At 36.4% G+C, this 10,255-nt stretch overlaps 1 protein-coding gene across 2 annotated transcripts in view; it reads left to right on the top strand.

Annotated features, from left to right (window-relative positions):
- Positions 1–10,024, top strand: part of LOC127420990 (cingulin-like) — a 31,195-nt gene extending 21,171 nt beyond the window's left edge. For both annotated transcript variants that reach the window (XM_051663675.1, XM_051663676.1), the window contains 8 exons: positions 962–1,132; positions 1,256–1,417; positions 1,589–1,678; positions 3,467–3,550; positions 3,750–3,868; positions 5,822–5,930; positions 6,713–6,876; positions 8,366–10,024. In XM_051663675.1, the coding sequence (XP_051519635.1) occupies positions 962–1,132; positions 1,256–1,417; positions 1,589–1,678; positions 3,467–3,550; positions 3,750–3,868; positions 5,822–5,930; positions 6,713–6,876; positions 8,366–8,498 (1,032 nt within the window). In that variant the 3' untranslated portion in view covers positions 8,499–10,024. The remainder of the gene's footprint in view (positions 1–961; positions 1,133–1,255; positions 1,418–1,588; positions 1,679–3,466; positions 3,551–3,749; positions 3,869–5,821; positions 5,931–6,712; positions 6,877–8,365) is intronic.
- The last annotated feature ends 231 nt before the right edge of the window (positions 10,025–10,255 follow it).

A 10,255-nucleotide genomic window follows, 5' to 3' on the forward strand; every position in this document is an offset into this window, starting at 1 on the left:
GAATTATGGGGACACTAGAAATGTCCTCATAAACCACATTTATAGCAGAATACCCTTGTAATTACCAGTTTGTAACCTAAAAAAATTTCCTCGTAAACCACCCAAACCTACAAACACACACAGAACAAAGTCTGAGTCTTCTGTTTTATACACGTAATTATATACGTAATTGAAGTTGTACAGTACATTGCTGTTCATTTCTGTTTATTACTATTAATTTTCTTTACATTTATTATTCATTTACTTTAAGTTATTACATTTTGATGTTTGAAATAAATGATTAGTAACTAAATGATTATTTATGTCTTTGTAACACCAGGTCACGATTGACTGTAAGCATAAGGTGGCATTGCAAGAACTGACACTTCAAAACAGTTAAAAAACAAAAACAAAACAAACAAATGCTAAACTTAGACAAATAATAGTTTCATAATGTATAAATATATATATCTAAATGCATAACTTGTGATCAAATTTAGAATTACTACACCTTCACATAAAAAGGCCAGACTACTACTGCACAGGTCACTGCAGCCATCTACTGGCTATTATTGCCATTACATGATTTTCAAGTCATGTTATTTTTCTTTTTTCAACAGATGGCAGCAATCCAATACATGACACATTCTCATATTTTCTTCATGTTTCTACTTAAAGTAGTGTAGGTTTTTACTGTTTTGATGTTACATAAATGTGCTTATTTGCATATGCAGATGAATGGTGAAATTGATAAATTTACATGTAAGTAAGATCTAAAAAACATAAAATCCCAAAAGAAGTGCATAATTTTGTTGTTACTTCAGGGAAGAAGAAATGTTATAATTTCTTAAAAAAAAAAAAAGTTACATCTGTACTGTGTGCAGTCAAAAATTACCACGAACAGCAAAGTAAGTGGCCCTACTTGATCAGAATAAGAAGGTTAATGTTCACATTTTCTTTAATTTTGCTCTCTTTCTGTCAGATGGAGACTATGATGGGAGATTCGCGTCAGTCTGTGCAGGTTCTTCAGTCTCAGTTGGATGAGTTCAGAGATCGCTCTCGTAGAGAGCTGCAGGATGCTCAGAGACTCAGTAAAGACAGACTGGCTGAGCTGCAGAGAGCACAGACCATCCTCAAGGCCACACAAGAGGAGGTGAGACAGAGTAATCACTTGCAGAATAATAGAAGAAAAATGAGCTCATTCATACATTACTTATTAAAAATAATAACTTCCATCATGACCCACTGCTAATATATGTGGGTGTCTTTATCTCAGGTATCCCGTCTGAAGAAAGATCTGTTATCATGTTCAGAGGAGAGGGACAGCACTCAGCTGGATAAAGATCTGTTGAGCAGCCGTCTCAAGCATCTGGAGAGTGAGCTAGAGACAGAGAGAAGCTCACAGATGGACCGCGGCAGAGAGATACGACAGCTAGAGGTGCATATGAATGTATGAAATGTATGATGGATATGTTCTCAGGAAGAAGGTTAATTTGTCAAAAGAACGTTTGTAGGTTTCATGTAAACAAGAATGACAGGAAGAGAGATATTTATAGAGACTTTTTAGTATACAAGGGGATGTTCATAAAAGAGTTCATCTCAATTTCAGGATAAACTGAAGACTTTAGAGATCGAGCTGGATGAGGAGAAGAGTGGGGCGGAGTTACTGAATGAACGCATCACCCGCAGCCGAGAGCAGGTACACACACTGGCAAATGTTTACACATACAATCACATAGTACATATCATGGCTATTTGATGTCATGCATTTTAAGTTAAATGCACCAAAGTAAAAAATAAATTCTCAGTCAACATTTAAATGATGATATCTCTGCAACATTTTGGAGTAGAAACATAATTATTTAAATATAAGAGCAAGCGACTATTGTCGGGGGCCAAGTACATATGGCGAGATGATCAAAATAATAAAATTTGACAGAAAAGATCCTATGGATGCTGTGGACAGTTATTTTGGTGTGACATTTCACCTGCTTTGAGCACAGTTGCAAAAATAGGATTTTCTTAAGTTATAGCACCTCCTAGTATAAAAAATGAATGAAACTCGGCATTTTACCTCAGGGTGTTCTCTGTCTGTGTAAAAATGTTGTTAAGTTTGAAAATTGCGCTCACAAGGTACAGGCTAATCAGTCATTATAGGCCACGGCCAAAACATATTTGCTTATATCTTTGGAACTATTAGATGCATCAAAATTATTTTGATAAATGTTTGTCAGGAGGGTCTGTAGATGATATATACCAAGTTTCGTTAGAATCGGGCAAATGGCCAGGATGAGTTCGAAAAAGTAGTTTTTTTCGAATAAATCGAAATTGTAAAGTTTCTTGCAGAAATGGAAATTCAAGTGGCCATATCATTGTGGGGCACTGGTGGATTCAGAGAATCTACAAATTTGTATTGTAGTCTATACGGTTCCGGAGTTATGAGCAAAAACGCAAATTAGCTAATTATACCACCTCTGTGTGGCCGACTGTCACAAAACTTGATATGTGGCTTCGAGTTGACACCCTGCTTGTGTATAGTAATATCCATATCTCTCTGCCATTCCCAAAGGAGTTATAAGGTGCTGAAGTTTGATTGGCAGGCGGTGGTCAGCGGTGGCCATTTTTGTTAATTTGTCAAATCTATTTTTTAAGAATATGTTCACATTTTAACCACAGAAGATGCATATTTTAATTTGAACTTTGTCGCTCAAACGGCTGCAAAGTTATGACCGTTTTTTAGCTGTAGCACACCCTAGGGGCAGAATTGTACGAAACTTTGTTGACATATTCTAAATGTCCTGTTGAATCTGTGCACCGAGTTTGGTTACATTTGGAGTATGCGTTGAGTAGATATTGATCAATTACTCAAATCACATTAAACCGAAGGAATTGTATCATTAATATCTTCAGAACTGTTTGACGTATCGAAAATCTTTTGATAACTTTTTGTCAGGAGTGTCTGTAGATGATGTGTACCAAATTGCATGCCGATCGGACTTGAGGTCTAAGATGAGTTTGAAAAAGTAATTTTTTCAAAAAATTCTAAATGCCAGAAAAAAATTATAGACGGGAATGAAATCAGAGAATCAGAGGAAAAAAGGAATCCGAGGAAAAATTTTTTTTGATTTTAGCCCTTACGGTTGCAGAGATATGAGCCAAAACCTAAAAGTGTTTATTATAGCACCACCTAGAGTCAGATGTGCGCCTGAGTAATGATTTGGGATCATCCTGCCAAGTTTGGTGTCTCCACAACTTACGGTCTCCGACACCCAGACACTTTTAGGGCAGAAAAAAAGAGAAAACAATCAGTACAATTACAATTGGGTTCCAGCAGCTTTGCTGCTTGGCCCCCTAATTACTTTAGTGCATAAAACTCAAAGTGTGTGTCTGGGTCAAAGTGACTCAAAATAATAGAGCAATCACAAATGATTTAAGTTGCAGTAATGTATGATAACAGTAAACAGTATCTTTTTGTTTTGTTTCTCAGGTGGATCAACTCCGCTCTGAACTGATGCAGGAGCGTTCGGCTAGACATGACCTTGAGATGGATAAGAGTGCATTGGAAAGACAGGTACACACAAATGCATGCACTAAAAAAAACTGTTATAGAATGCAGAGGGATGAGTTTGAAATTCTAGGTACTTATGAAATATCTTAAGATATTATATATACAATGTTCTCCAATTGCTTTCTTATGCAGTCATAACCCTTTTTGCATAATCACTCTATATCTAATCCTCTTTCGCTCTCTCTCTCTGTGTCTGTCTAAGATCAAGGAGTTAAAGTCTCGTTTAGCCGATCTGGGTACTCAGACTCGTCCTTCTGCTGGAGTCACACTGCTAGAAAACAAAATCCAGGAGCTGGAGGACCGATTACGCAGTGAAGAGAGGTATACAGCTGTAGAAACACAACCACCAATACATTATTATATCCATACAAACAAAACCTGCTGTCGAGAATCAGAATCTAACTGATAATTTTTTAACAAAACAATTCAAATTATTTTACTGAAGGGATGGTTCAAACTGGTATACATTTTTTTAATTCCATGGAGCATTAAGGAGATGTTAAGCAGAATGTTAGGGACTCTGTACAGTGAATGGTGACTGAGGCTAACGTTCTGCCTGACATCTCCTTTTGTGTTCCGTGAACGAATGAAGTCATACAAGTTTGAACAACATGAGGCTGAGACATTTTCATTGTTGGGTGAACTATTGCATAAATTGTTTGCATTTTTTACATTGTGAACTAACTATTACAGTTGAAGTCAGAAGTTTACATACACTTAGTCATTAAAACTCATTTTTTAACCTCTCCACAGATTTCATATTAGCAAACTATAGTTTGGCAAGTCATTTAGGACATCTACTTTGTGCATGACACGAGTAATTTTTCCAACAATTGTTTACAGACAGATTGTTTCACTTTTAATTGACTATATCACAATTCCAGTGGGTCAGAAGTTTACATACACTAAGTTAGCTGTGCCTTTAAGTAGCTTGGAAAATTCCAGAAAATTATGTAAAGCCTTTAGGCAATTAGCTAATTAGATTATGATAGGCTAATTGGAGTAAATTGGAGGTGTACCTACCTTCAAACTCAGTGCCTCTTTGCTTGACATCATGGGAAAATCAAATGAAGTCAGCCAAGACCTCAGAAAAAAATTGTGGACCTCCACAAGTCTGGTTCACCAAACAATAGTACGTAAGTATAAACACCATGGGACCACGCAGCCATCATACCACTCAGGAAGGCGATGCATTCTGTCTCCTAGAGATGAACGTAATTTGGTGCGAAAAGTGCAAATCAATCCTAGAACAACAGCAAAGGACCTTGTGAAGATGCTGGAGGAAACAGGTAGACAAGTATCTATATCCACAGTAAAACAAGTCCTATATCATTATAACATGAAAGGCTGCTCGGCAAAGCAGAAGCCACCGCTCCAAAACTGCCATAAAAAGGCCAGACTACAGTTTCCAAGTGCACATGGGGACAAAGATCTTACTTTTTGGAGAAATGTCCTCTGGTCTGATGAAACAAAATTTTAACTGTTTGGCCATAATTACCATCATTATGTTTGGAGAAAAAAGGGAGAGGCTTGCAAGCCAAAGAACACCATCCCAACTGTGAAACATGGGGGTGGCAGCATCATGCTGTGGGGGTGCTTTGCTGCAGGAGAGACTGGTGCACTTCACAAAATAGATGGCATCATGATGAAGGAAATTTATGTGGATATATTGAAGCAACATCTCAAGACATCAGCCAGGAAGTTAAAGCTAGGTCGCAAATAGGTCTTCCAAATGGAAAATTACCCCAAGCATACCTCCAAAGCTGTGGAAAAATGGCTTAAGGACAACAAAGTCAAGGTACTGGAGTGGATATCACAAAGCCCTGACCTCAATCTGATAGAAAATTTGTGGGCAGAACTGAAAAAGCGTGTGCGAGTAAGGACTACAAACCTGACTCAGTTACACCAGTTCTGTCTGGAGGAATGGGCCAAAATTCCAGCAACTTATTGTGAGAAGCTTGTGGAAGGCTACCCAAAACATTTGACCCAAGTTAAACAATTTAAAGGCAATGCTACCAAATACTAACAAAGTGTATATTATCTTCTGACCTACTGAGAATGTGATGAAAGAAATAAAAGCTGAAATAAATCATTCTCTCTACTATTATTCTGACATTTCACATTCTTAAAATAAAGTAGTGATCCTTACTGATCTAAGACAGGGAATGTTTTCTACAATTAAATGTCAGGAATAGAGAAAAACTGAGTATGTAAGGTGTATGTAAATTTCTAACTTCAACTGTATGTACCCACTGCTGTTCTTTGTGCATTTAGAGAGAAAAACACCATTGTGGCGGCTCAGAGGAGATTGGACAGGAAGTTTAAAGACGTGATGGCCACCCTGGACCAGGAGCGGAACCAGCACGCTGAACAAAGAGATCAGGCAAGCGCACATATGAACATGCACATATTTTTCATGTACTTTGGGGATTCAAAAATGTACTTGTGCAGTTGACATGAAACACTTTTGGTATGTCGACATGTCTTGTGATGTGATGTTTACGGTGACCGAGGGGTGCACAGCACAACCAAATTGGCAAAGCAAATAAAATCTGAAAACACAACAAAATTAAGCCACAACAGTAAAATTAAGCCACAGAACAATGGAATCATCAGAAAGGAAATATTTATAAAAATGCGTATTTTTCCTGAAGTCAGTGCTCTGAATTGGGAAGAAACCTGTGCCTTTAATTTAGTAGTTTTGTGGCTTATTTCTGCTGTTTTGTCAGCTTTATTTGCTAAATTTGATTGTGTTGTGCAATACTCGGCCACCATAAATGTGCTATACTCCATTTCAAATTCTAATTCTTTTACAATTATAAAGAATGCTGCTTTTATGACTTTTCTGATTAACAGTTGAGAAACTACAAGAATATTACCACTTTCAAATATAATTTGTCACACTGCAGTACTATTTAATTCCAGTAAGAGGACCTAAGATATAAAGTACACTTTCCCTTATAAACTGAGATAGATTTAAGCCTGAAGTCTTGTTGTTGATGAAAAAAAGTACATTGACACCTAATGTATTTCAGAATAAAAGGCTAATTTTTAATTATTTGTGTCCTTTCTGGAAACAATGTGTAGACACAGCTTGACAAGTAAAGCTGTGTGAGTGCATATCCATAACTATGCATCTAAAGTGCTGTGTGTGTGTGTCTGCAGCTGTCTCTGCGTGTGAAGGCTCTGAAGCGTCAGCTCGATGAGAGCGAGGGGGAGGTGGAGCGTCTGGAGGGAGTCAGACGGAAGGTTCTGCGGGAGCTGGAGGAGCAGAGGGAGCTGCAGGAGGCGCTGCAGGCCAAAGTCAGCATGCTGGAGAACGACCTCAAGTGTGTACATCCAACTAACAGTCATCTGATAGAGTTCTATGTGCATTTAAAGATACGGGTCTTTATTGATTTATCCAAGTTTTTCACATTTAAGCCTAATATTGGGAGTTCAAACAATCCCGACAAATTCTATCATTGTGTATTTAAATTTTGCAGATATTGTAATAAATAAACATCCCTCAATTATCTGTACTGATCTCTTTAAAGAGCGTAAATAGTATTTGTATGTAACTTGGAATAGACCATTTTCACATTTCCGGGTTTGGAATGCGGAAGCAAACTATTGCAGGATAAACTTATATAGCGGTGAATGGAAGACCACAGCAAATATTATTTTTGCCTTTTCATTTGCTACAGCAACAGCAAAAGAAAACTTCACTCTTTCCAAGACTTACCATAATAATGGTGGATTTTGATAGTCAGAAGAGAGAAAGAGGCAAAATCTTCTGTCACTTACTTTGCAGCTGTATTAGAAAAATTACAATTTTTAAACTAATGCTAGGGTAATGTAATGCAAAGTATAACATAAGTTCTACATTTACACTAAACAATATATATATATATATTTTAATGTTTGCTAGATATACGCTGCTTATTAAAACGGAAAACACAGTCAACACAGTCTGTTAAAAGGGTCAATTTTCTGTTATGTTTTTTTTAAAGGGATAATTTGCCATAAAAATTTAAATTCTGTCATCATGTACTTACCTTCATGTTGTTCCAAACCCATAAGACTTGCTTTCTTTTGCAAAAAAGGAATATATTTTTTATTAATATCTCAGTCAGTCTTTTCAATACAGTGACAGCTGATAGTGACTCATTTAAAATCTTAAAAAGGACCCAAAACATATTCTAAAAGTAGTCTATGCAACTATGCAAAGTCTTCTGAAGGCATACAACAGGTTTTGGTGAGAAACAACCTGAAAATCTTGACAGCCGTTCATGAGTGCATGAGAGAAACTCATTCAAAGTGGCTCGCATGTTCATGTAAGAACTTGCATTGCTTTTAGTGCTAAACAACACACTGAAATGAGTCGAAAAGACAGGTCCATTTTTAAGCTTTGATTTGAGTCACTATCAGCTGTCATTGTACTGAAAAGATGGACCGGAATATTCATAAAAATTGCATTTGCTTTGAATGTATAGCGCTCAGATCCATTCTAATTTTAATTTTCGTTTTTTTGAAGCCAGTGCTCTGTAAATTATGTTTACATCTCAATTTTGTTGAAGGAATGATTTTATAGGCGGTTTTTGTTATGATGTTGGCCACTTGGGTGTGCTCTTACAGTGCTGACCCATTAATCTTCCCGGCAGATGCAGATCATTCTAGCATTTATATTTGCATGTATACATTTCATTTTGAGTTAGACATTTTATCTGTAAGTGTGTTCTCTGGGAATTAGAACCTTGGGAATGATGTTGCTAATGCCATGCTCAACCAACTGAGTGTGTTCTCCAGTGACAGTGGACTGTTGTGTGTGTTTGTTAGGAGAAAGGTCCAGCAATCACGACGCCCGACTCTAGGATCCACCCTGAGTTCTGAGGACGAGGACGGTTACTCTGATTCCAAAAGCATCACGTCCATTCTGACTGAGACCCCTCTCCAGACCACCAACTGTTAAAGACAGTCTAATCGCATTTACTGTATACTGGAAGGTATTCTCTAGTTAATGTAAAAATGACAAAAGAGACATGAAAGATTGCTGATCTTGATCATTAATATTAAGAAAATTTATGAAGGATGCAACTGAAGTGAATTGAGCACATTCTGCAAGTTAACAGTGAAAAGCTTTTACACACCAGTCTTTTCAACAGGAAGTGATGTCAAGTGTTTTTGACACTGACAGCAGGTTGACTAGTTAGACCAGGAATATAACAGTACAGATTGAAAGCAGTCAGAGCGAAGATTTGTCAACCAAAAGCTCCTTTAATATTGTTCATGCCGAAACAGGCAGTTCAGGTTGTTTTTCCGTAAGAAATTATTTTTGTTTTGAAGGACTCTCTTGAGTTTAAGTGTGTCACGTTAAGTACATTTTACATATGCAAAATGTGAATTGTTAGTTTAAGGATTCTTACATTCTTGAATCTTTTTGTATGACCGAATTTCCCAGAGGTTTGCAGTGAAAAGTATTAATTAATTTTATTTTCATACATGAAGGAATGCATGAACATGCAAGGTTAGTTTTAAATGGTCCAGATTTACAAACTGCACTTCAACAGTGAATTCATACAGCTTTTTGGAAGCCTCAAAATAACAGACTATATTTAATATGACACACTACCAGTGCTCTCCCTGTTAGCTTCAACAAATTTCATGCACTACTGGAAACTATAATGAAGGATCTAAGGAATGATTTATTTTCCACTTGTTTAGTTCTCATGCAAGATTTAAAAACTAAACTTGCAATATGTGAATGACTGCTTTTGTGCAAAGACAGAAAAATAACAATCCTTTGATGTTATGGCTTTGAAATAAAATAAAAAAATGCTTGCCTTTGACTGCTCATAGAAACCTTTTTTACAGTAAGTTTCCTGAGACACACTGTATGTATATTCAGAGTGTTCAGAATTACTGATCATAATTCTAGATCTAAGTCATTATAGAACTGATTTGGAAGACAGTTTCATTTTACTCTGTACAATATTGTATGTATATACTGCCCTGTGTTTAAAGTTTATTCATAAACTACACAGTAAAAGTGATAATTTACTTTATCTTTTGCAACATACTCTGCCATGTTCTGTTTTTTGTTACCATACTGTAATTTAATGTTACAATAAAGATCTTATATTTTTATCTTATCTTCATCATGGATTGAATGCGGTCAAGCTTTCACTAATTCAATAGCTTTTTACCATTAACAAAAAACAAACATTTGTATAAATCAGTGTTGAGACTGTACAGAGTCTGTAAAACATGGGTTTACAGTCTTAGGGTGTTTGCCAGCCATGTTTGTTTTTTAACCCTTAATTCAGTTCTGGAAGTAGGAACATTTTTTGCTGAACATCTGTACTTTTTGAGTACAGCAGAATAAACTACATGTATTGGGTGTAAACATACACTCTTTAGATATGAGCTGTGATAAGATCAGACTACAGACAACAAAATATTGAAAGCAAGAAAGTATTAAATGTGTGTTGAATGCAACTGAGGTTGTCTGTCCAAATTTTTGTCCTTTGCTCAGCTACTTGTGTTATTTAAATTACTTATTGTTTTCCTGCTGAACCTTAACAACGTACTCCGACACCTTTTATTATGTTTTATTTGAGTGTGCACGTCTCGAAAAACCCTTTCTGTGTCTTTTTTTTTTTACAATGCCAATGCCAATTCCCAATACTCTTCAATAAATAAAAATGAAATGTCTTTATGTGTCATCCA

The sequence above is a fragment of the Myxocyprinus asiaticus genome, chromosome 30 (genome assembly GCF_019703515.2).
Source record: "Myxocyprinus asiaticus isolate MX2 ecotype Aquarium Trade chromosome 30, UBuf_Myxa_2, whole genome shotgun sequence".
NCBI classification, from domain to species: domain Eukaryota; kingdom Metazoa; phylum Chordata; class Actinopteri; order Cypriniformes; family Catostomidae; genus Myxocyprinus; species Myxocyprinus asiaticus.